Source organism: Saimiri boliviensis, chromosome X (genome assembly GCF_048565385.1).
Source record: "Saimiri boliviensis isolate mSaiBol1 chromosome X, mSaiBol1.pri, whole genome shotgun sequence".
NCBI classification, from domain to species: domain Eukaryota; kingdom Metazoa; phylum Chordata; class Mammalia; order Primates; family Cebidae; genus Saimiri; species Saimiri boliviensis.
In genome coordinates, this window is record NC_133470.1 from 100,480,977 (window position 1) to 100,508,360 (window position 27,384).

The 27,384-nt window shown below is 38.2% G+C and overlaps 1 protein-coding gene across 6 annotated transcripts in view; it reads left to right on the forward strand.

Annotated features, from left to right (window-relative positions):
- The window catches only part of ARHGEF6 (Rac/Cdc42 guanine nucleotide exchange factor 6), a 114,625-nt gene that overhangs the window by 52,115 nt on the left and 35,126 nt on the right, over window positions 1-27,384 (forward strand). For all 6 annotated transcript variants that reach the window (XM_010351491.3, XM_003940734.4, XM_010351492.3 and 3 more), the window contains 3 exons: window positions 11,890-11,984; window positions 16,488-16,583; window positions 18,237-18,359. In XM_010351491.3, the coding sequence (XP_010349793.1) occupies window positions 11,890-11,984; window positions 16,488-16,583; window positions 18,237-18,359 (314 nt within the window). The remainder of the gene's footprint in view (window positions 1-11,889; window positions 11,985-16,487; window positions 16,584-18,236; window positions 18,360-27,384) is intronic.

A 27,384-nucleotide genomic window follows, 5' to 3' on the forward strand; every position in this document is an offset into this window, starting at 1 on the left:
GAGAGAGAGAGAGAGAGAGAGAATGAATAAAGAACTGGCACATGTGACTATGGAGACTGAGAAATCCCACAGTTTACCGTCTCAAAGCTGGAGACCTAGGAAAGCTGGTGGTGTAACTCTGTCCAAGTCCAAGGGCCTGGAACCAGAGAGCTGATAGTGTAAGTTTCACTCTGAGGTCAGGAGAAGATCAATTTTCTAGCTTAAATAGGCAGACAGAGAAAGCAGATTCTCCCTTCTTCTCACTTTTTGTTCTGTTCAGGTCCTTAACAGATTGGATGAAGCCCACTCACAATAGGGAGGCAATCTGCTCTACTATATCTACCAATTTTAATGCTAATCTCATCTGGAAACACCCCTGCAGACACATGCAGAAATAATGTTTAGCTGAATATCTGGGCACCCTGTCTATCCTGCCCAAGTTTACAGGATTTGATGATTAATTTCTTTCTTTCTTTTTTTTTTTTTTTTTTTTTTTGAGACAGAGTTCACTCTTGTTACCCAGGCTGGAGTGCAATGGCGTGATCTCGGCTGACCGCAACCTCCACTTCCTGGGTTCAAGCAATTCTCCTGCCTCAGCCTCCTGAGTAGCTGGGACTACAGGCATGCACCACCATGCCCAGCTAATTGTTGTATTTTTAGTAGAGACGGGGTTGCAGCATGTTGACCAGGATGGTCTCGATCTCTTGACCTCGTGATCCACTGCCTCGGCCTCCCAAAGTGCTGGGATTATAGGCGTGAGCCACCATGCCCGGCTGCGATGATTAATTCTACGTGTCAAGTTGACATGTAAAATTAATCATCGCATCCTGTAAACTTGGGCAGGATGCAGGCCTCTTGGATTTTGCAAATCTGTAAACATGTTCTCCCTTTTATCAGATTTATAAGGGTTTTTCTGCTGAGTTCAGCCCCATTTAGGCCTTGATGAAATTTTGATGTCATGTCAATTTTGAAACGTTAAGTAGTTGTACAGTATGACCAAGGTGGCTGTGGGTACCCAGCTCAGACCCACACCTGCCACTAGGCATGTTTAATGTGTCTCTACTAAAAATACAAAAATTAGACTTAGCCACTCCTGGCCTATTGTTTTGAATGGGAACTTAGCATCCTTTAAGGACATGGCAGCCCAGAGAAAGCTTTTGCTCTCCCTGATCTTGGTTCCTTAATTGTCCTCAATCATTGCTGCCATGTTAAACTTCTCTCACTATTAATTAGTTTTCTAATAATCTTCTTCTGCCCATTATCTTTCTTTGCTCATTGTAACTTGATGTTATATGCCAGGAAGATTTAAAAAGTAAAAATCAGAAAAAGGAATTGATACAGCTTGGTTATCAGGCTTTATTTGTATGCAGCACTCATGTCTTGGCACCCCTGATCTCATTGGGAAGGCAGGGCAAACATGACAGTGTAAGCCATATGATAGAGAATGATGTAAGTTTGTAAAATGTTATAAGATGGGTTTTTCAAAATGTGGTTGGAATCCTTTGTCTCAGAGGCACCTGGGAAGCTTGTTAAAACTACAGATATACGGGTGTGGTGACTCATGCCTGTAATCCCAGCATTTTGGGAGCCCGAGGCAGGTGGATCACTTGAGGTCAGGAGTTCAAGACCAGCCTGTCCAACATGGTAATACCCCGTCTCTACTAAAAATAGAAAAATTAGCTGGGTGTGGTGGCCTGGGCCTGTAATCACAGTTACTTGGGAGACTGAGGCAGGAGAATCACTTGAGCTGGGAGCCGGAGGATGCAGTGAGCAGGGCCAAATACTTGACTTGCTACATCAAATTCTCTGGCTGTCGATTCCAGGAAATAGCATTTTTAACAACTCCCACTCCTTCCTTAACCACTTCCCCTTAACACACAGGTGGTTCTGATGCTCACTTCACCTAAAATATGAGAACCAATCAAGGAAAAGGTTGAATGGAGGAGGTAGGATTCAAGGCAAATCTTGGAGGAAGGTCGGAACTTAGACAAGCAGAGAAGAGCTGAAAGCTTATTCAGACGGGGAACTTATGAGCAAATTCTCCCAGGCAAGGATGTGCATGTCTGTAATTAGTCCCTACAGGTCAGAGAGTGGACTGCACTCTCTTCTTCTCCCATCCAAATGCCCCTTGTAAGATGGGATTCTTTATTCACTGCAAGTATTGCAGCACACTCTAATAAAGCTGTCCTTTGTGCTGTCACAAATAGGCCAGACTCACAGTAATCTTAATATTCAACTCTGGGGATGAGCATCTGTGTGCAGAGTGAAAGATGGCATTTCCCCACATTCAAGTAGGAAAATATAATCAGTAAGGACCAATATAATTTATTTTGTTCTTGCTTTCTTCTACTTTATGTAACATACGGTAGATACCTAAAGGGCATGTTTTATAGAACCTGCCTGCAGTAGAAAAGGTGGGAGGAAGGCTGTGGCATGTTACGTTACAAAAATCCTAGGAAGCCTCGGGTAACCTTTGCTGTAGTCTGCTGCCTTCTGCTCACCCTCATTTTCTCTCTCACTCATCTATCTACCCTCTTGCTCCCACCCTGGAGTTTTTCTACCCTTCTAGTGCTCGCCCACCTTTTAAATTCTACTAGCCTAAACTACGTTACGCAACTATCCATTGATTCTCTTTTCCATATCCGCTCTTATTTCTTTCTTACCCTCTTCCCATCTTACTCCTCCATACTGCTCTTCCGTGTGAGAGCTGGAGGTGGAGGAACTGAACGCCTTGTGAATTTATCTGTGGCTAATGGGGAATAGTGCTGCTTGTTTTGTGAAAGCCAAGGACATGGGCATGCAGAATCAGTCACTGCAGGTGGTTCTACTGGCATGGAAATCAACTATGACATAAATATGGTAATGTATTGCCCTTTTTCTTCTCAAAGAACTTTACCAACATTAGCTCATTTTCATAGGCATCATAATTATCTCAGAATTCCTATAATGTAATATTTTTGCTTTGATTTAAGGTTACCTGAGACCATTATAGTCTCCTTTATCATTGGATGTATATCTACTTTCAGCCATTGTTTAAGCATTTTAGTTTCTTAAAATAATTTTTTATTCTTTTATGACTCCTTCCCTTTGGAAAATGTAGCTATACAAATGAACTCACTCTAAAGCCTTTCCAGGAAATATAGGAAATGTGTTTTAGTGGAAAATCAATAGCCCAAGATGGCAGTACCAAAGGCCTCCACCTTTTTTTTCTGTGGTTTCTCACTGTCTATTTTATTCTGAATTCAAGGAAAGGTTGGTTGAGCAAAAGGATGCCCACTTGTCCTTGTGAAGACAGAGTCAGGGAGGCAAAAGCAGTGTCTGGACAGTCTGTTTTAGTGAATTTGAATGGATTTCATCAGATCAAATTGTACTGCTCTGAAGTTGCTTGGCCTGCCAAAAACTCCTTGCCTTCTGACTCACCACTGAGGCCTTCTGTTTGGGAGCACATAGCCTTCTCTGTCTGCTTCCCTTCTTATCCTTTTACATTAGATGCCCTATGGCCTGAAAAATAACCAGTCTCAGAAGTTCATCAGTTGATCTTTTGAGATACAGTTCCAAGTGACTTTGGGAAGGAATTCCAAACGTCTACTCTGATGAGCAGTTCTGCTCATCCAACGACAGCAAGAGACGTTCTACTTAGTATATTAATACTCACATGTTTTGGGGTGGGGGGGAATAATTTGATAAAAAGACCTATTAACCACTTTTGTCATTTTAGTTTTGTAAAGTCCGTTGTACCACTCTCAAAACTTTCAGTCATATGAGTTTAATGTATATTTCCGTTAAGCTCTCCAGAACTCACTCCAAGGCAGCAGGAAGTGTCTGCATGCCTCCCTCCCATGGGAATAACTGTCCTGTGCCAGTGGTTCCAGCAGACATGGAACCCCTTGAAAGTGTGTTGCCCCACCTAGCAAATACACCCATTGGAGCAGGATCCTTGTCACCTTTCTTGAATAATCTTAGCAATTTCATGTACAAGAACCCCAGATGATAGCATTTTAAAGAGAGCTGAAATATTAAGGTTATTTCAGTGGGGGAGAGGGAGAGTGAATTATATCAACCACAGAATTAAAGTAATGTTTGTTTTAAAAATCACATTTTATGATGAAAGTAGTATCTATGACTTTTCTAATTTAAAAATTCCCTTCAAGCAATGACTATTTGCTGTTGTTTTTCTTTATTTCAACAGGTATTATAATTCAGGGACTATGACAGTAATAGACAACAGTGCTTGAAGGGAGGGTGACAGCTGGGCATGGTTGCTCATACCTGGAATCCCAGAACTTTGGGAGGTTGAGGCAGGAGGATAGTTTGAGCCCAAGAATTCAAGACCAGCCTGGGCTACATAGTGAGACCCTGTCTTAACAAAAAATAAAAAAATTAGCTGGGCATGGTGGCATGTGCTTGTAGGCCCAGGTACTTAGGAGGCTGAGGTGGGAGGATCGCTGGAGTCTGGGAGGCCAAGGCTGCAGTGAGCCGAGATGGGGCCACTGCACTCCTGCCTGGGTGACAGAGCAAGATCCTACCTCAAAAACAAACAAACAAATAACAAAAAATAAATTGATTATTTAAAAATTTGAAAAATATTTAAAAGGAAGGGTGAGGATGTGAGATGGCTTGTTACCGGACATGGTCTTTTTAGAAAAGTGTGAATAGGCTGAGCGTGGTGGCTCACACCTGTAATCCCAGCATTTTGGGATGCCAAGGCAGGTGGATCATGAGATCAGGAGTTTGAGAGCAGCCTGGGCAATACGCTGAAACCCCGTCTCTACAGAAAATACAAATATTACCTGGGTGTGGTGGCGCGTACCTGTAGTCCCAGCTACTTGGTAGGCTGAGGCAGAAGAATTGCTTGAACCCCATGGGAAGAAATGTGAGATATAGGTGAAGGGGAGGAAGGCAGCAAGTCACACTGCCATGTGTGTACCTATGCAACAATCCTGCATGTTCTTCACATGTACCCCCAAACCTAAAATGCAATAAATAAATAAATAAATAAATAAATAAATAAATAAATAAAAAAGAATGGCTTGAACCCAGGAGGCGGAGGTTGCAGATGAGCCGAGATCACACCACTGCACTCCAGCCTGGGTGACAGAGTGTTTTTAGTGTATTCAAAGAGTTGCACAGTGATCACCACTATCTTATCTAATTTCATAACATTGTTATCACCCCAGAAAATCCTTCTATTCATTAGCAGTCACTTCCCATTTCCCATTCTCTCTAGCCCTTGACAACCACTAATCTATTTTCTGTCTGTATGGATTTTGCCTATTCTGGAAGTTTTATATACATGGAATTCTATATTATGTGTTATTTTGTGTCAAGGTTCATCCATGTTTTAGAATGTATCAGTACTTCTTTCTTTTTATAACTACGTCATATTCCATTGTATGGATAGACATAGACCAGCTTTTATGTATCCATTTATCAGTAGATAGGCCTTTGGTTGCTGCCACTTTTTGGTTACTATTAAAAATGCTGCTATAAACATTCATGTGCAAACTTTTATGTGGACGTATGTTTTCACTTCTCTAGGGGCAGAATTGCTGGATCATATGGTAACTCTATGTTTGACTTTCTGAGGAATAGTCAAATTGTTTATCACAGTAGCAGTGTCATTTTACATTCTTACTAGCAATGTGTGAGAGTTTCAGTTTCTCTACATCCTCACCAACAGTTGTTATTGTCTGTTTTTTTTTTTTTTTCTTTGTAACATAACCATCCTATTTAGTATCAAGTAGTATCTCATTGTGGTTTTGGTTAGCATTTTCTTAATAGTTAATGATGTTAGGTATTCTTATTGGTCATTTGTGTATCTTCTTTGGAGAAATGTCTATTCAAATTCTTTGGCAACATTTAATTGATTATTTTTCTTGTTGAGTTGTAATAGTTCTATATATATTTTGGATACTAGACTCTTATGAGATATATGATTTGCAAATATTTCTTCCATTCTATGAGTTGTCTTTTCACTTTCTTGATAATGTCATTTCACACAGAAAAGTTTTTAGTTTTGATGAATTGCAGTTTACTTATTTTTGTTGCTGTTGCTTATACTTTCAGTGTCACTCAAGAATCCATTGCCAAATTGAAGGTCATGAAGATTTCCTCCTCTGTTTAATTTAAGACTTTTGTAGATTTAACTCTGAAATCCATTTTGAGTTAATTTTTGTATATGGTGTCAGATAGTGGTGTAACTTGTTTCTTTTGCATATGAATATCCAGTTTCCTCAGCAACATTTGTTGAAAAAAACTGTTATTTCCCTATTGAAAGGTCTTTTTTTAAAAATTGACAGATAGAATTATATGTATTTATGGTGTACAACATGACGTTCTATCATGTTTAGTTATTGTGGAATGATTAAAGCTAGCTAATTAACACACATATTACCTCATATAGTTATCAATTTTGTGGTAAGAACAATTAACATTCACTGTCTTAGCATTTTTCAAGAGTACAATATGTTGTTATTTACTATAGTCACAATGTTGCACAAGAGCTCTCTGGAACTTATTCCTTCTAATGAATGTTTCATATCTTTTGACCAACATCATTCCAACCCACTCCCTCAACTGCCCCAGCACCTTGTAAGCACCATTCTATTTTCTAGTTCTATTAGATCAACTTTTTAAGATTGCACATATGATGAGATAATGTGGTGTTTTCCTTTCTGTGCCTGACTTATTTCACTTAATAAGATGTCCTCTAGATTCATCCATGTTTTTGCAAATGGCAGGATTTTCGTCTTTTTAATTACTGAATAACATTCCATTGTGTTTTGTTTTGTTTTGAGACAGGGTCTTGCTCTGTCACTCAGACTGGAGTGCAGTGATCCCGGCTCACTGCAACCTCTACACCCTGGGCTCAAGTGATCCTTCCACCTCAGTATCCCAAGTAGCTGGGACTACAGGTGTGTACCACCACACCTGGCTAATTTTAATTTTTTTTTTTTTGTAGAGACAGGGGCATATCATATTGCTGAGGCTGGTCTCGAACTCTTGAGCTCAAGCAATCTGCCCACCCCAGCCTCCCAAAGTGCTGGGATTATAGGCATGAACTTCCATGCCCAGGCTCCATTGTGTTTATATACCACATTTTCTCTGTCCATGCATCTGATGATTTCATATTTTGACTATTGTGAGTAATGCTGCAATGAACATTTTTATTTTTGGAATTTGAATCTGTTTGTCAATATCCATAAAATAACTTACTGAGATTTTGATTGGAATTGTGTTGAATCTATAGATTAATTTGGAAATAACTGACATCTTGATAATATTGAGTTTTTCTACCCATAAATATAGGATATCTCCCCATTTATTTAGTTCTTTGATTTCTTTTACGAGAATTTTGTAGTTTTCTTTGTATAAATCTTGAGCATATTTTCTTTTTTTCGTTTTTTTTTTTTTTTGAGACGGAGTTTGGCTCTTGTTACCCAGGCTGGAGTGCAATGGCGCGATCTCGGCTCACCGCAACCTCCGCCTTCCAGTTTCAGGCAATTCTCCTGCCTCAACCTCCTGAGTAGCTGGGATTACAGGCACGCGCCACCATGCCCAGCTAATTTTTTTTGTATTTTTAGTAGAGACGGGGTTTCACCATGTTGACCAGGATGGTCTCGATCTTTTGACCTCGTGATCCACCTGCCTCAGCCTCCCAAAGTGCTGGGATTACAGGCTTGAGCCACTGCGCCTGGCTGAGCATATTTTCTTAGATTTATACCTAAGTATTTCATTTTCAGGGGTGCTAATTTGAATCATATTGTTTTGTTTCTGATTTTAATTGTTTATTGCTGATATAAAGGAAAGTGATTGACATTTGTGTATTGACTTTGCATCTTGCAACCATGCTATAATCACTCATTCTCATTTGCTCCAGGAATTTTTTTGATTTATTCAGAGTTTCTACATATACAGTCATGTCATCTGCAAATAAAAACAGTTCTATTTCTTCCTTCCCAATGTGTATATCTTTTTTTCTTGTCTTATTTCATTTGCTTATTTCATTAGGATGTTCAATATGATGTTGAAAAAGAGTCGTGTGCAAGAACATTCTTGTTTTGTTCCTGATATTAGTAGGAAACCGTCTGGCTTCTCACCATTAAATATGATGATAGGTGTCAAGATATTTTTTTTTTTTTGTAGCTGTTCTTTATCAAGTTGAGAAACCACTACTAGTTTTCTGAGAATTTTTTTTTTTAAATCATGAATGGGTGTTGTATATTGTCAAATTGTTTTTCTGCATCTGTTGATGTGATCATGTGATTTTCCTTCTCTAGCCTGTTGATGTGATAGATTACATTAATGATTTTTTGGAATGTTGAACTAGTCTTGCATACTTGGAATAAATCAGACTTGGCTGTGTGGTAGCATTCTTTTTATCTATTGCTGGATTTTATTTACTAATAGTTTGTTGATGATTTTTGTAACTATGTTCCTGAGAGATACTGGTTTATAGTTTTCTTGTAAATGTCTTTGGTTTGGGTGTTGGTATAATTCTGGCTTCATAAAATGAGTTAGGAAGCATTTATTCTCTCTGCTTCTATGTTCTGGAAGGTGCACCTTTTGTAGTTGTCCCACAGTTCTTTGATATTCTGTTCTTTTTCCCTCAATCTTTTTTCTCTTTGCTTTTTGGTTATAGAAGTCTCTATTGACATACTCTCAAGTTCAAAGATTCTTTCCTCAGCCATGCCCAGGCCACTATTGAGCTCATCATGGGCATGCATTCTTCATTTCTGTTACAGTGTTCTTCATCTCTAGCATTTCTTTTTGAGTCTTTCTTAGAATGTCTGTCTCTCTGCTTACAATATCCATCTATTCTTGCACATTGTCTACTTTTTCTGTTAGAGTCCTTAGTATATTAATCACAGTTACTTAAAAACACTGGTCTGATAATTCTAACATTCCTGTGTGACCTGACTTGAGTTCTGATGCTTGCCTTGTCTCTTCATACTATATTTTTTTGCCTTTTAATATGCCTTATAAGTTTTTGTTGGAAGCCTGACATGATGTACTGGGTAAAGGAACTGTGGTTAATAATCCTTTAGTAATGTGGTGGTAAGCTGTAGAAAGAAGGGAAGCATTCTATATTTCCATGATTAGGTCTCAGTTTTTAGTTAGCTTGTGTCCCTGGACTGTGAACTTCACCAGTGCTTCCTAGTTCTCTCACTTAGGTGGGAAAGGATGGCTAGCGCTGGCTGGAGTTGCTTGTTGACCTTCCCCCATATCAGTTAGGATCTGATAAAACTTCAATAGATTATGCTCATGCCTGTAATCCCAGCACTTTGGAAGACTGAGGTGGGTGGATCACCTGAGGTCAGGAGTTCGAAACCAGCCTGACCAACATGGTGAAACCTTGTCTCTACCAAAAATACAAAATTAGCCGGACGTGGTGGCACATGCCTGTAATCGCAGCTACTAGGGAAGGCTGAGGCAGGAGAATTGCTTGAACCTGGAAGCTGGAGGTTACAGTGAGCCGAGATCGCACCATTGTACTCCAGCCTGGGCAACAAAAGTGAAACTTTGTCTCAAAACGAAACGAGGGGAACAGAAAATAGGTTTTCCTCTGGTGAAATAGTTTCTTCTGAGGGCAGACCTTGTTAAGAAGAATAGAGTGCTCTGGCATATTCAGAAAGGTGACTATTTCCCTCCCTCTGAGGGTATTTTCCTCTAAACTCCTGGAGCTTAAACTCACAACAGTGTGGGTGTGCTGTCCTAATATTGGCCCCCTGGAATTCCTAACTCTCAGACTTGTCCATAGGGAGCCCCCAGAAGTTTGTCAATTATATTGTAGTTTTTCTACCCTGGTGCTGTTTCCTGTGGAGGCTTCTCTTTGTGATTCTCTTTATCTGCCTGTCTGTTTCTCCAATTATTGGAGTAGCAGTTTTCACTGTTACCTCACTTTTCTGACAGATTTAAGAGAAAACAATGGCCTACTTCAGTTTGTTTAGCTATTTACTTCCTGTTAGGATGCAGTAATGACTTCTAAGCTCTTTATGTGTCAGACTGGAAAATCAAAGTCTTTTTTCTTTTTTAAAATAGGCATTTATAAATATATAGTTTTCTATAAGCACTGCTTAACTGCACCCCATGAGTTTTTATATGTTGTGTTTTCATTTTCATTCATCTCAAAGTAGTTTCTAATTTATATCTGCTCTCGGATTTTCTATAGAGGGGAATATTTCTATTCCATTACTGGGTTAATTTCCGAGAACATCAATACCTCCAGGACCCTGCATTTACACTTTCAGAGAGTAGCTTCTGAGGAAGAGAGGAACTGAAAGTAGGCATGAGTATAGGGACCACAATTTAACCCCTAGCTTTTGAAGCCATCCTGTGTTCTTCTAACCCAGTGATTCTCAACTGGGGGCAACATTGCCCTTCAGGTGACATTTGGCAATGTCAAGGCAACGAAATGGGCATTCCATCACAACAAAGAATTATCTGGTCTGAAATGTTAATAATGTTGCTATTGAAAAACCCCTTTTAAACCCTTTAAATTGGTAGGTCTGTTTCTCACTTATTCAGCACCTATCTGTACAGTGTGTCACTACATCTTCATAATGGTCCCCAAAGTAGGTGCAACATCATAATCTGAGATGTTGTAAGTAAAGCTTTAAACTGAAGCAACCTCTCAGTCAGTAGCAGAGTCAGGGCGACCACTCTCCAGTCCAGTTGTTTCCCAGAGAGCCCAGGGTTACCAGGATCTCCACTTGTTTTGACCATTTCACCTTCCCAAAGCAGATCATCATGCATTGCCCTGTGAATATATGGCTGGCATGTCGGTAGGCTAATACACTTCACCTAGTTAAGGACACTTCACTCTGTCTTGTGACTCTCTGTTTAATGTCTCTGTAAATACAGTAAAAACTTCCTGTGGGCAGCATAGCAGTTGGCACAGAGTAGGCACTCAGTCTATTTTGTTGAATGAATTAGAATATATGAAAGAAAATATACCAGAATGTTAACTGGGTTGTCTCTAAGAGCTTAAATGAGGGTTTTACTTGCCATCAGAAGATGCTAGGAAATGGGTTGTGACATGACCCTAGGACTGGTGGGGAAAGTGAAATTGTGAACCCCCATATTGGTTGTTTTGCCTATAGGATTTTAATTATGTTATTAATGATAATGGTCAGTATTATTTCTCTTGTTAAATTTCTCGCACTTCAACCTACTTTGTTCTTTGAATTGTTCATGGTAGTACCTTTTGCCTTTAATAAAAGACTAGCTTTAACTCTGCTTAAAAATTCTCTGTATCCTCAGATTTTGTTCCCTAATGGTCTTATCACAAACATAACTTAAACAAAAATCTCTTGTGATGTTTGATATCACAGTGATCCTTAAATTATACTGACATTAATTCTCTATGTCTTAAGGTAGCTGGCCTCAATTTTCTCCTCCATAAAAGAAGAATACTGATTATTTGTTAACTAACTGAGAACTTCCTGAGGATAAAATGATTTACGGCACATGAAAGCATTTTAAACAGTACTGTGGGGCTTGGTGTGGGCTCACACCTGTAATCCCAGCACTTTGGAAGGCTGAGGCAGGAGGATTGCTCCAGACCAGGAGTCTGAGGCCACCCTGGGCAACATAGAGAGACCCTGTCTCTACAAGAAATAAATAACCAAGCAATACTGTGTAAATGGCAAGGCCCCTTCAGTTATGGGTAACTGAAAAATTGTATTTGTATGAATTGTGCAATATTCCCAGTTGTCATGCAATTATTAAAGTAGTTTCCTAGATTAAAAGAAAGTGCATTCAAATTTTGTGTTCCTTGCTTGCAATGGTAGCCTGAGTAAATAGGACCTTTTTTCTTCCTAGTAATTTGATTAAAAAATCTAAAGCTGCATTTGCCTTAGACTACTATCTTGATGATTATAATACATTGAATTGTTTTTCTTTTCAAAGGTGTTACAGAACATCCTGGACACTGAAAAAGAATATGCTAAAGAACTTCAGTCTCTTCTTGTTACTTACTTAAGACCCCTGCAGTCCAATAACAAGTAAGATGTTTATTCTAAACCCCTCACTAAGTAAAGCAACATAATGTCAGCATATGGAATTGTTATTCTTATGTCACTGAATAATTGATTTTGCCCTTTAGAGAATTTCCACAGATCACAGGTTGCCAAGAACATGGTCAGGGCAACAGAAATTATGCAAGATGTTGCTTTTGGAAAGTTTGGCTTTCTTTCTCTTCTGGCTGTGAAAGGAATAAACAGATCTGTGTTTCTGCCTGTCACAATTTTTGTCTTGTACATTAAAAAAAGTGATATGCCTGGTCTTTACTTACAGGAAAATAACTCCCTAGTGCTTTTATTCAGAAAGCACATAAACTGAAAATTCTCATGCTCACTCTGACCTTTGTTTGCCAGAGTAGAACTTCTTTCCCATGCTCTGAGAATGGAAAGAGTATGGCATTTTGTTGAATGCTCATAAGAGCTATTCAAGCAATTATTTCACCCAGGCAAATATGAATGATAAATAGATGTTAAAATGTTTTTAAAGACAAAATGTTCAAACCTTACTCTGGTCTTAGAAATCTGAAGTGATTGTGTAAAGCCTGAATTGAAAGCTTTAGTTTTCATGAAAGAAAAGTAGTGACCATTTTTTTTAATGCTCATAAGTACAGCATATTTAAAAAATAGTGGCAAACTGCATTTATTTGTTCTTATTTTAATTAATTAATTTTCACTGGAGATCATGATCAAATAGAAACTTTAGCAGTCAGCCCATATAATGGATAACAAAACATCTCTTTTTACCTTGGAAAGAGTTTACTATTACTAAACAGTTGCCTAAGCTATCAACTTCAAACTTAAATAAATTAATATAGTTGAGAAATTTGGCCGGGTGCCATGGCGCAAAAGCCTGTAATCCCAGCACTTTGGGAGGCTGAGGCAGGTGGATCACTAGAGGTCAGGAGTCCAAGACCAGCCTGGCCAACATGGTGAAACCTCGTTTCTACTGAACCTACAAAATAAAATTAGCCAGGTGTGGTGGTGCGAGCCTGTAATCCTAGCTACTTGGGAGGATAAGGCAAGAGAATCACTTGAGCCTGGGAGGCAGAGGTTGCAGTGAGCCAAGATCATACCACTGCACTCCAGCTTGGGAGATTCAGCGAGACTCCATGTGAAAACAAACACACAAACAAAAAATCCTTACAAACAAAAGAAAAAGAAAAAAAAATGTGAGAAAATGTCTCCCCTTTTTCAAATTATGCTTATTTAGTTATAAAGTCTTTTTTCTTGCTAAAGTTCCCACTTGGTTATTCTCCTGGCACTACAGAAATCTACTTCACTACAAAAAGGTTTTCTGTTCTTCGTTATAAGAGTTTAAACATGATCAACAACAAAGTGTTTTTTGGGGCAGGTGTTGTGGCTGGCTGGGCACTTCGACTCACACCTGTAATCCCAGCACTTTGGAAGGCCAAGGTGGGTGGATCACTTGAGGCCAAGAGTTCAAGATCAAAAACCTGGGCAGCATGGCTAAACCCTGTCTGTATTAAAAACACAAAATTAGCTGGGTGTGGTGGTACACACCCGTAGTCTCAGTTACTCAGGAGGCTGAGGCAGGAGAATTGTTTGAACTTGGTAGGTGAAGGTTGCAGTGCACCAAGATTGTGCTACGGCACTTCAGCCTGGGGGACAGAGTAAGACTCCATCTCAAACAAAACAAAACAAAAAACAAAGTATTTTTTGTTTCTGTCATGTGAAATATGAATGTTCTGTGAATCATGGTTCTTAGAGCTGAAGTAAATCAGTAAATCATTGGGTGTAGTGTCCTGGGAGAAATGACTATCTCTATTGAATAGAGAAGAAACTGAAGTCCAGACAGGTTTACTGCCTCGCCCATCACACAGCCAGTAAGTGACCAGACTGGAGCCACTCTGCCTCCTGCTGGCAAGTGAAACATGCTGTTTGTTTCCTGGAGGTGATAGGCAGGGAAGATGGAAACTGAAGTGGTAACTCTGGGAGGGGAAATGGTAACATTTTAAATGAAGGAGGGACTGATTAGCAATCAAGAAACAATAAGAGGATTTAATGAGTTATTTTCCTTTAGGTAGATACCCAGCGGTGAGATTGCTGGATGGAATGGTAGATCTATCTACCTTTAGCTTTGAGAAATCTCTGTAGTGTTTCTATTAGAGGCTGTACTAATTTACATTCCCACCAGCAGTGTGTAAGTGTTCACTTTTCACCACATCCACGCCAAGATCTATTATTTTTGACTTTTTAATAATGGCCATTCTAGCTGGGCAGAGGTGGTATCTCATGGTTTTAATTTGCATTTCCCTGATGATTAGAGATACCAAGCATTTCTTCACATATTGGTTGGCCATTTGTAAGTCTTCTTTTGAGAAGTGTGTTCATGTCATTTGTCTACTTTTTGATGGATTATTTGTTTTTTTCTTACTGATTTGTTTGAGTTCCTAGGAAAAGAGTCTGGGCTGAAGAGGTGAGAGACCTGAGTCAGACCTGTACTGTTCCTAAATGAGTTCAGAATGCAGTGGTAGTAAGTTTCCATTACTTCTGACTGCCTTGTTGGCCCCAAAGTGATTTGAGCAAACCAGCCTGACTATCATCTGATCATGAAGGGGCCAAATAAGCCCCCAGTCAGGTTCAGGTAAGGCCCCAACTTTAAGTTCTCACTGCTCTGAGAGAGCAACAACCAGGGAAGTTGGTGGCTAAAAGTTTCACTTTAGAATAGGGGTTTTCCAGGTTGTGATTCAGGATGTCATTACAGCAGAGGAACTGGCAGCTTTTTATTCTCTCGGAGTTATTGGTAATGCTTGTTTGGGTCTTCTTCCCTTTCTTTAGCTGTCAGCAAAAAAAAATATTCTCTTGGGAATACTCCCTGCTATTTTGCACACGCGCAACACACACACACACACACACACACACGTGTGTGTGTGTGTGTGTGTGTGTGTGTATATATATTTGAGACCCTGTCTCACTCTGTCCCCCAGACTGGAGTACAGTGGTGAGATCTTGGCTCACTGCAACCTCTGCTTCCTGGGTTCAAGTGATTCTCCTGCCTCAGCCTCCTGAGCAGCTGGGACTACAGGCACGTGCCACCACGCATGGCTAATTTTGTATTTTTAGTAGAGATGGAGTTTCACCATGTTGGCCAGGCTGGTCTTGAATTCCTGATGTCAAGTGATCCGCCCACCTTGGCCTCCCAAAATGCTGGGATTACAGGCATAAGGCACCACACTCGGCCTGATATTACTATATACTTGAGGAGAAAGAGCATGTGGCAGACACTGGCTTTTTTGTTTTGTTTTGTTTTCCTTTTTTGAGACAGAGTCTTACTCTGTCATCCAGCGTGGAGTGCAGTGGCGTGATCTCAACTCACTGCAACCTCTGCCTCCCGGGTTCAAGTGATTCTCCTGCTTCAGCCTCCCAAGTAGGTGGGATTACAGGCGCATGCCACCACACTCGGCTAAATTTTTTTTTTTTTTTTTTTTTTTTTTTGTATTTTTAGTACAGATGAGGTTTCACCATGTTGGCCAGGCTGATTTTGAACTCCTGACTTCAAGTGATCTGCCCACCTCGGCCTCCCAAAGTGCTGGAATTACACCACACCTGTCCCGACATTGGCTTTTTAAACAAATCTTCAGAAATGTTTTCTCCCAAAAAGTGGTTAAGAGGATGGACTTTGGAACTAGAATGTTTTGGTTCAATTTCTGTTTTTGTCATTTCCCGACTTTGTAGCTTTGAACGGTTTGCTTAATGTCTCTACGCCTAGGTTTCCCCGCCTGTAAAATGAAAACAGCACTGGCATAATACCTACCTTAAAGAGTTATAATAAGGTTAAAATGAGATTTTAATTGTAAAATGCTGTGTAAGTGTTTAGCGCTCTATCAGGGTTGGCTCTTGTTTTTATTATCACTTACTGTTTGGTAGGGGAGGAATGGATAAGAACATTCTTCATACAGAGGCCCTGGATAAAGTGGTTCACTTTGCCTTTATTCGACTCTGCTCAACTCTAAAAACAAACAATACTATTTTTTTCCCTCCTACGTTATCTCATAAAGATTTCCTTTAATTGATGTATGAGCATTTTAATTTAGGAGAAAGTTGATTTTGCTATTTTTTCTTTTGTATTATATGAGCATATATAATATCTTTCAATTACTTTTCTAGTTCATCCTGATGAAGCTACTAAAGAGTTTTTTTATTAACACTTATTCACAGTTATGATGTATTTTTATCTATTTATATACTTCAGCATTAAACACTTGTTTTAATTTACTCATTGCTTTATAAAATATCTAAATGTCCCTTATGACCACTCCTTTTCTTTAGGATCATTATTCCTGTTATATAAAAGAAAATCAAGGGAAGAAGCTTCAGAAGTTGCCTAAGACAATATAGTTGTTATAAATTAAAAAGCAAAAGTTAAAATATAGGGATTACTTCCCTTGTATTTACCATATATTAGCAAGCTATCAGCCAACTAGACTAGAATAGATAACTACATATACTATATATTTTTTTCAGTCTAAGCACTGTGGAGGTTATGTCTTTACTGGGAAACTTCGAGGAAGTATGCACATTTCAACAGACACTCTGCCAAGCCTTGGAAGAATGTTCAAAGTAAGTGTGGCATATTTCTGATAGGACAGCCAGCAACGTTGCTGTTTGTGTTTGTTTCCCTTTTACCTGTTGCCTTAGATAAGGGCACTTCATAGTTATATATTTGTTACAGCTTTGATACATTGTCCGAGAACGAAGTGGCAATACACAGACAATGTACTAGGTGGCAGTGTTCACAATGTCAAACTACCAGTTGTATATTACAATTCTATATCTAGTAAATTGCTTTTGACTTTATTTAAAAAATACATCAGTTTGCTGTTTCTGGTCAGTATAAGAGACACGTAAGGTCTTTTTTTAAAAAAAAATACTTTAAGTTCTGGGATACATGTGCTGAACATGCAGGTTTGTTACATAGGTATACATGTGCCATGGTGGTTTACTGCACCTCTCAACCCGTCTTCCAGGTTTTAAGCTCCACATGCATTAGGTATTTGTCCTAATTTTCTCTTTCCCCATTCTCCCCACCCCCTGACAGGTGCCTGTGTGTGATGTTCCCCTCCCTGGAGACATATAAGGTCTTAATTGACCATGAATGACACCTCTGGCACTAATTACATATTTTCTTTTGTACATTGCAAACTACTTGGGAAAATCATTCAGATGATTCATTCATTTTCACAGATTTGTTCTCTTTGAATTGCTGCTGATACTATGTCTATTATATTGAGTTGAAGCACATAGAAAGTGGGAGAAGGAAAATATATGTTTATGTGAACCAACACATTTTTGAAGGCTAGCTAGATTGTCCAGATGTTCAACTTCATACTACAGAGTGAACTATAATGATCATCAGGCAATATGTTTCTATGGAAAGACTAATTTTTCAAGCATCACGTCTTGAAGAAGTTGGCAGCATTTCCCTATAAGGGAAATGTAGGTGATTACCTGTTATTTGAGCTTAATGGGACATAGGTGGCTCCAGGGAGAAAGATGGAGAGGGTCCACGCTAAAGAGACTTGAGAAGCCAAGAGGGATCTAAATTATTGATATGAAAAGATGTTCACTAAGCGAGAAGGGCAGATTACAAACTAGATTCATAATCCATATGTTTTCCATTTTATAGAGAAACATGTAGAAAAAAGCCCAAGAAATATGCCAACATTATTAGAGTCAATATTTCCAAATGGTGGGAGTCTGAGAAATTCTTTTTTCTTATTATGCTTTACTGATATTTCTACAAATGAAGACAGATGGTTTATAATTTAAAACATTAATTTAAAAACTTTTGAGGGCACCCTGCCTAGCAAACACCAGGCCACCAAGATTACATAATGTTCTTTTGTGGTATGTCATTTTTGGATTTGATTAGTTTTGTCTGTACTCGAACTTTAGACAAATTAACCAAGAGTATTTTAGTGTACCCAGCTAAATTTGAAAATAATCATATTAAAAACAAACGAACAACCCTACCTACCTAATAATTCCAAGTAAGTATCTGACCATACGTATTAGAGATATGTTTGGTGCCTAGAGTTTAAAGCAGTGGGCAAAAATTTGAATTTCATGGGTAAAATGGTTATAATACAGTTTTTCTTGCAACCTTGGCAAAATATTCAGAAGGCTTTCATGTTGCCAGATTTAACTGGAATCATCTTCCTTTGCCTCTTGTTTCCTGTTTTACATTCTGTGTTTTGCCCATTTTGTTTACAGGTTTCCAGAAAACCAGCACAAAGTAGGAGGTTGTCTACTGAGTCTCATGCCTCATTTTAAATCTATGTATCTGGCTTACTGTGCAAACCATCCTTCAGCTGTGAATGTGCTCACTCAGCACAGGTAAATAGTTAACATTCTCCCAACCAGGCGGTTTTGCAATGTGATCCTTTCTTAGGACTTCCTCATTTGGAAATCCAAGATCTTCAGTTGGATTCTTGATTGTCCCTGTTCACAATGCCAGGAATTGATTCATTGTTCCATGGATTGATTGTGCATTAATCCAATAAATAATTTCTTGAGCACCTACTATGTACAATGCCCTGTACCAGCTGATAGGGATACAGGAATGAACAAGGAGGAGGCAGTCCCTCCCATCATGGAGCATAGAATCTTGAGGGAAATGAAGATATTAAATTGAATGTTGTAGACATGTCATATTATGAAGGAGTAAATTAAAACGGTGCTGTGAGACAACATTAACATGATATCAACTTAGTGGAATGTGAAGAAAGGGTCAGGGAGGGCTTTCCTGAAACAAAATTATATTTAAAGCCAATTGTTTAGCTTTCTCCTGCCCCAATGAATGTTTTATCTTGAGTTGCTGATAAATAGCTAAATTGCATAGGTTTATCTCTTTCTGCCTTCCCTTGTCTGGGTAGAGAAAGTTTCAGGCAATGATGTAGCTACAAAGCAGGTGTCAGCTTTGTGATGGATACTTTAAGAAAAGGGCTCTGATAATAATTGTACATGAATATAAGTCCTTTCTGATTCATGATGAACAATAAAATAGTGTCTTCTTTAAGAATATGAGTTATTGCAAGGGACCTGGATAAGTGCCACACCTCTCCTGCTCACCCTTAGCTTCTGATTACCCACCCCTGACACATTCACTGACACATGCATCTGGGCTAGAAAACTGTAGGATAGGCTTGAAGACATTTTACTTTAGAAGTCATATGCTAGAAATCCATGTGGGACAAAAGCAAGTCCAACATAGAGACTCTTGATTTAACTTGAAGGCTAAGATGCAGAATGAGCATGGATTCTGGAAGCTGTTCAGGACTGAAAAGAATATTCTCTTAATCTGGCCTATATTTCAACTCCCAGAACTAGGCTAGAGCATTAGTTGACACCAACCCCCAGAAATGACAGACATTTTGGTTCTTGTCCTGGTTTATTAAGGTGTTTTATTGGCTTTACAAAGATATTATATAAGGACATTTTAAAGGTTGAACGTAGTCAGTCCTGCTTGAAGGTCAATTTTATTCCTCTGACCAAAGCTTTGAACTCTTATGGAATAACAAATATGGAAATCGGAGTTTAAAGAAAGAGAGGTCGTGAACCTGGAGTTTTTAGGCAAGTGGCTCAACTGCTTATAGCTAACATTAGCTAATAATAGTACTGACAATGTGCCAGACACATGATGTAAAAACCTATGAGGGAGTTATTGTTACCATCTCTGCTTTACAGATAAGACATTGGAAGCCTTAGGTTAAGTAGTGTGCCCAAGAACTCATAGCTTTTAAGTAGTTGAGCCAGAATCCGGGTCTGTCAGACTTCTAAAAAATGTTTTTATTAAGGCATGCATTTTATCCACGGAAACAATAATATAAATGCAAATTTAAAAGATCACAATAAAATGAGCACCTGTGTACCTACCACTCAGCTTAAGCTATAGAAAGTTATCTTTTTTTCTTTTCTTTCTTTTTTTCTTTTCTTTTCTTTTTTTTTTTTTTGACAGAGTCTTGCTCTGTCGCCCAGGCTGGAGTGCAATGGCACTCTCAGCTCACTACAACCTCTGCCTCCCAGGTTTATGTGATTCTCCTGCTTCAGCCTCCAGAGTACCTGGGATTACAGGCACGCATCACCACGACCAGCTAATTTTTGTAGTGATGGGGTTTCACCATATTGGCCAGGCTGATCTCAAACTCCTGACCTCAAATGATCCCCCTACCTTGGCTTTGCTTGGTGGAGCAAGACTCCATCTCAGACAAAAACAAACAACAATAACAAAAAGAAACAAAGTCACTGCACCAATTTATTCTCCCACTATCAGTGTATGAGGGTTTCATTTTCTCCACACCCTCACCAAACATTTGTTATTTTCAGTCTTTTTGATTATAGACATATTAGTGGATATGAAGTGGTTTCTCATGGTGAGATTGATATGCATTTTCCTCAGGAATAATGATATTGAGTATCTGATATGGTTTGGCTCTGTGTCCCCACCCAAATCTCATCTTGAATTGTCAACCCCACATGCTGAGGGAGGGGCCAGGTAGGTGGTGATTGGATCATGGGGGTGGCTTCCCCCATGCTGTTCTCATGATAGCCAGTGAGTTCTCATGAGATCTGATGGTTTTATCAGGGGCTCTTCCCCCTTCGCTTTTGCTCTCTTTCCTGCCACTTTGTGAAGAAAGTACTTGCCTTTCCTTTGCCTTCCACCATGATTGTAAGTTTCCTGAGGCCTCCCCAGCCATGCAGAACTGTGAGTCAATTAAATATCCTTTGTTTATAAATTACCCAGTCTCAGGTAGTATCTTTACAGTAGTGTGAAAATGGACTAATACAGTATCTTTCATGTACGTCCTGGAAGTTTGTATGTCTTCATTAAAAGAAATGTCTATCCAGATCCTTAGCCTGTTTTTATATTGGGTTATTTTTCTTTTCATTGAGTCGTAATTTATATAACATAAAATTCACCATGTTAAAGTATGCAATTCAGTGGATTTTAATATATTCACAAGGTTGTATAGCCATCACCACTGTTTAGCTCCAGAACATTTTTATTATCCCCTCTAAAAAACCTATCCGCAGTAACAGTCACTCCTTATTCCTCTAATGCCTAATGAGTTTGGTCATCTTTTCATCTTGCTTATCAGCTATTTTAATGTCTTCTTTGGGAATATGTCTATTTAAATCCTTTGCTCATTTAAAAAAATCAGTTACTTGTCTTTTCATTGTTGAGTTGCAACAGTTCTGTATATATTCTGGATATTAGATTCTTATCAGATACATGCCTACCTTGGAGATACTGTGTATTTGGATCCAAACCACTACAATGAAGTGAATATTGCAATGGAGTTAGTCACATGAAGTTTTTGGTTTCCAAGTGAATATAAATGTTATATTTACACTCCACCATCGTCTATTAAGTGTGCAGTAGCATTATGTCTAAAAAAGCAATGTACATTCCTTAATTAAAGAATTCTTTATTGGCCAGGGGTGGGGGCTCACACCTGCAATTCCAGCACTTTGGGAGGCAGAGGTGGGTAGATCATTTGAGGTCAGGACTTCAAGACTAGCCTGGCCAACATGGTAAATCCTGTCTCTACTAAAAATACAAAAATTAGCCAGGTATAGTGGCACATGCTTGTAATCCCAGCTACTTAGGAGGCTGAGACAGGAGAATCGCTTGAACTTGGGAGGTAGAGGTTGCAGTGAGCTGAGATTGTGCCACTTAACTCTAGCCTGGGCGACAGAGTGAGACTCCATCTCAAAAAAATATATATATTTTATTGATAAAAAAATACTAATGGTCATGGGAGCCTTCAGGAAGTTATAATCTTTTTGTTAGTGGAGAGTTTTGTCTCAACGTTGATGTTTCCTAAATTATCAGGGTGGTGTTTGTTGAAGGTTGGAGTGGTTGGGGAAAATTCTTAAAATAAGACATCAATGAAGTTTGCCACATCGATGGACTCTTCCTTTCATGAAAGAGCTCTCTGTAGCATGTGATTCTGTTTGATAGCATTTTACCCACAGTGGAACTTCTTTCAAAATTGCAGTCAGTCTTTTTAAACCATGTCATTGCTTTATCATCTAAGTTTATGGAATATTAAATCCTTAGTTGTCATTTCAATAGTGATCACAGCATCTTCACAACAAATAGATTCCATCTCAAGAAACCACTTTCTTTGCTCATCCATAAGAAGCACCACCTCATCAAGTTTGATCATGAGATTGTAGCAATTTAGTCATATCTTCAGGCTCCACTTCTAATTCTAGTTATCTTGCTGTTTCTGCCACATTTGGTTACTTCCTCCACTGATCTTGAACCCCTCAAAGTTGTTCATGAGGGTTGGAATCAACTTCTTCCAAACTCCTGTTATGTTGAAATTTCGACCTCCTCCACAGATGTTCTTAATGGCATCTAGAATGGTGATTCCTTTCCAGAAGGTTTTCAATTTGCTTTGCCCAGATCCATCAGAGGAATCACTATGGCCTTCTGAAATGTACTTCTTAAATAACAAGACTTGAAAGTCAAAATTCCTCTTTGATCCATGTACTGCAGAATGAATTATTAGCAGGCATGAAAACAACATTAATCTCCTTGTACATCTCTATCAGATCTCTAGGCCAACCATGTGCATTGTCAATGAGAAGTAATATTTTGAAAGGAATCTTTTTCATTTATCTGAGCAGCAGATCTCAACAGTGGGCTTGAAATAGTAAACCATGCTGTAAACAGATATGCTGTTATGTAGGTTTTGCTGTTTCATTTATAGAACATAGGCAGTATAGATTTAGCATGATTTATTTTTAAGGGCCCTAGGATTTTCAGAATGGTAAATGAGCACTGGCTTCAACTTAATGTCACCAGCTGCTTTAGTTCCTAACAAGAGAGTCAGGCTCTCTTTTGAAGCTTTGAAGCCAAGCATTGACTTCTCCTCTCTAGCTATGAAAGTCCTAGATGACATCTTCTTTTAATAGAAGGCTGTTTCACCTACATTGAAAACCTGTTGTTTAGTGTAGCCACATTGAACACCTACTGCTTCACCTTGCACTTTCATGCTGTGGAGATGGCTTTCTTCCTTAAACTTCATGAACCAATTTTTGCTAGCTTCAAACTTTTCTTCTGCACCTTCTTACATCTCCCAGCCTTCATAGAATTGATGAGAGTTAGGGTCTTGCTCTGTATGAGGCTTTGGCTTAAGGGAATGTTGTGGTTGGTTTGATCTTCTATCCAGACCATGCAAACTTTCTCCATATAACAATATGACTGCTTGGCTATCTTATCATTTATGTGTTTATGGGAGTATCACTTTTAATTTCCTTCAATAACTTTTCCTTTGCATTCACAACTTGACTGGTGCAAGAGGCCCAGGTTTCAGCATATCTCAGCTTTTGACATGCCTGCCTGACTAAGCTGAATCATTTCTGGCTTTTGATTTCAAGGGAGAGACGTGTGACTCTTCCTTTCACTTGAACATTTAGAGGCCACTGTAGGATTATTAATTGGCCTGATTTCAATTTTGTTGTATCTGAGGGAATAGGGAGGCCCAAGAAGAAAACAATGGGGAGGGAGTGGCTTGTGGGTGGAGCAGTCAGAACTCACACAACATTTATTGATTAAGTTCACTGTCTTATATGTGTATGGTTCATAGTGCCCCCAAACAGTTACAATAGTGACATCAAAGATCACTGATCACAGATCTCCATAGCAGATATAATAATAATGAAAAGTTTGGAGTATTGTAAGAATGACCAAAATGTGACACAGACACACAGTGAGTACACACTTTTGGAAAAATGGCGCCGATAGACTTGCTTGACACGTGGTTGCCACAAACCTTCAATTTGTAAAAAAAATGCAATATCTGTGAATTTCAATAAAGCACAGTGCAATAACATGAGGTGTGCCTATATATGATCTGCAAAATTTTTTTCTTGCATTTTTTGGGTTGTCTTTTCAGTTTCTTGATGCTGTCCTCTGAAGCACAAATATTTCAATTTTGCATTTTAATTTTATTGATATCCAATATGCTGTTTTGTTGTTGTTTCTTGCACTTTTGGTGTTAAATCTAAGAAATTATTGGCTAATCCAGGTCATGTAGATTTATGTCTATTTATTTTTTTAGAGTTTTATAATCTTAGCTTTTATATTTAGGTCTTTAATTAATTTTGAGTTAATTTGTGCATATGGTTCCATTTTATTCTTTTGCATGTGGATATCTAGTTGTCCCAGCACCATTTGTTGATTTCTGTTCTTATAAACTGAAGTTGTGCTTTATGGCCCATAACATGGTCTGTTTTGGTGAATGCTCCATGGGAGCATGAAAAGAAACTGTATTTTGTTGTTGTTGAATGAAATATTCTACAAATGTTAATTCGAATCACTTGATTGATGTTTCTATTCAGTTCAACTGTTTACTTGTTTTCTGCTGCTGGATCTGTCAGTTCATGATAGAGGGATGTTAAAGTCTAACCACAATAGTGGATTTATCTCTCTTTTCAGTTCTATCAATTTTTGTGTCACATATTTTGATACTCTGTTGTTAGGTGCATTCACATTAAGGATTATTATGTTTTGTTGGAGAATTCACCCTTTTATTATTGTATATTTTTCCCGCTTTATCCCTGATAATTTTCCCTGATCTGAGGTCTGCTTTGTCTGAAATTAATATAGCTAGTTCAGCTTGCTTTCAATTATCATTAATGGGATTTATCCTTCTTCATCTCTTTACTTTTAATTGTCATAGATTAAAAGGTAAGTTGTAGACAAAATATAATTGAGGCTTGTTTCTTAATCCATTCTGACAGTTTCATTCTTTTAATTGGTGTATTTAGAAAATTCACGTTAGGTGATTATTTATATATTTGGATTAGTATCTGTCATGTTTGTAACTTTCCTATTCATTGTAATTGTTCTTTGTTTCTTTTTTAACCTCTCTTTTTCTGCCTTTTGTTTTTAGTAAACATTTTGTATTATTTCATTTTCACTTTTCTCTTAGTATATTATACTCCCTTTAAAAAAATTTAGCTGTATCCTTAGAGTTTGTGCTATCTATTTATAGCTAAATCTAACAACACTTTCCCATAGCATTATACCATTTCATAGGTAACTTATAACAGGATAGTCTCAATTCCTCCCTTTTACCCCTTATAACATTATCGTAATTCATTTTACTTTTCCATAAAGTAAAATCACCCATTTTACTCTATGGAAAAGTAAAATGAATTGCAATGATGTTACAAGGAGTAATTTTACTTTGTATTGGGTGATTTTACTTTGAACAGTTATCTGTTAAATCATTTAAGAATAAGAAAAATGAAATGTTTTATTTTACCTGTATTTATTATTTTTCTGATACTTTTTCCTGTGTATATTCAAGTTTTGTTGTTTTTTTTTTTTTTTGAGACGGAGTTTCACTCTTGTTACCCAGGCTGGAGTGCAATGGCGCGATCTCGGCTCACCGCATCCTCCGCCTCCCGGGTTCAGGCAATTCTCCTGCCTCAGCCTCCTGAGTAGCTGGGATTACAGGCACGCATCACCATGCCCAGCTATTTTTTTTATATTTTTAGTAGAGACGGGGTTTCACCATGTTGACCAAGATGGTCTCGATCTCTTGACCTTGTGATCCACCCGCCTCGGCCTTCCAAAGTGCTGGGATTACAGGCTTGAGCCACCGCGCCTGGCCGGTTTGTTGTTTTTTAAACTTATATCACTTTCCTTCTCTCTGAAGAACTTTACAGAAAAGTGAAACAAATAATAATAGATGTTATAATTATTATTTAATTTTATGTCCATTAATAAAACTGAGAGAAGAAAGCAGAGGAAAAATACATTTATATTGTTTGTTATATTAACTTTCTTATTTACCATTTCTGTTTCCCTTCATTTTCTCCTGTGAATTTGTGTTACTGTCTGGTATTATATTCTTATTCCAATAGACCTTTGCTCCCACCCACCTCCTTCATGCTGCAGTTTTCAAATATATTTAATTTATGTGTGCATAGGTCCAACAATAAAATTATAAAATTTTGCTTTGTCCATTTGCTTTTATATTGGTTAGGAGAAGAAAAATGTATTTATGCTGTCTTTCGTAATTGCACATTTACCTTTATTGGTGCTCTTTGTTTTCATATGCGATTTTAAGTTTAAGTCTGGGTTTACTTGCTTTCAGCCTGAAGGTCTTCAATGAGTGCTTATTGTAAGGTGGATTTTTTATAAATACACTCAGTTCTTGTCTTGGAATGTTTTCATTCCACCTTCCATTTTGAAAGATAGTTTGGATGAATATAAAATTCTTGGTTGGCAGTTCTGTTTCTTTTATTTATTTATTTATTTTTTTGAGACAGAGTCTCCCTCTGTTGCCAGGCTGGAGTGCAGTGGTGTGATCTCGGCTCACTGCAACCTTTGCTTTCCAGGTTCAAGTGATTCTCCTGCCTCAGCTTCCCAAGTAGCTGGGACTACAGGCACATGCCACCACACTCACCTAATTTGTGTATTTTTATTAAAGGCAGGGTTTCACCACGTTGGCCAGGATGGTCTTGATCTCTTGACCTCGTGATCCACCACCTTGGCCTCTCAAAGTGCTGAGATTACAGGTGTGAGCCAGTGCACCCAGCTCGCAGTTCTGTTTCTTTCAGTACTTTGACTATGTCATCCCACTGCCTTCTGGCCACCAAGATTCTGACGAGAAATCAGCTGTTAATATTATCTAGGTTTCCTAGCCCATGATGAGTTGTTTTCTTCTTCCTGCTTTCAGTTTTCTCCTTGACTTTTAGCATTTTTATTATAATTCATTTGGGTGTGGACTTCTTTGCATTTATCCTACTTGAAATTCATTGAGCTTCTTGAATATGTGAGTTGACGTTTTCCTCAAATTTGCGATTTTTTGGTCATTATTTCTTTGAACATTTTTCTGCTTCATTTTCTCTTTCCTCTTTTTTAGTACTTCCATTATGTATATGTTGTTTTGCTTAAAGATTTCCCATATTTCTCTAAGGCTCTATTCATTTTTCTTTATTCTTTTTTCTCTCTTTTTTACATTGCATAGTCTCTATTGATGTATTTTAAATGTACAGATTCTTCTGCCAGTACAAATCAGCTGTTGAGCCCCTCTAATGAAATTTTAAATTTCAATTATTTTATTTTTAAACTCTGGAATTTTCATTTGGTTCTTCTTTTTTTGTTAATTTTGATATCTTTATTGATCTTCTCTATTTGGTGAGACATTGTCATCACACTTTCTTTACTTCTTTAAACATGGTTTCTTTTTGTTCTTTGGACATATTTATAATGGCTACTTTGAAGACTTTATTAAGTCTGACACTTTGTCTCTCTTACTGACAATTTCTGTTGTTTCCTATATGTCTGAGTTACACATTCCTGTTTTCTTTGCATGGCATATAGTTTTTTGTT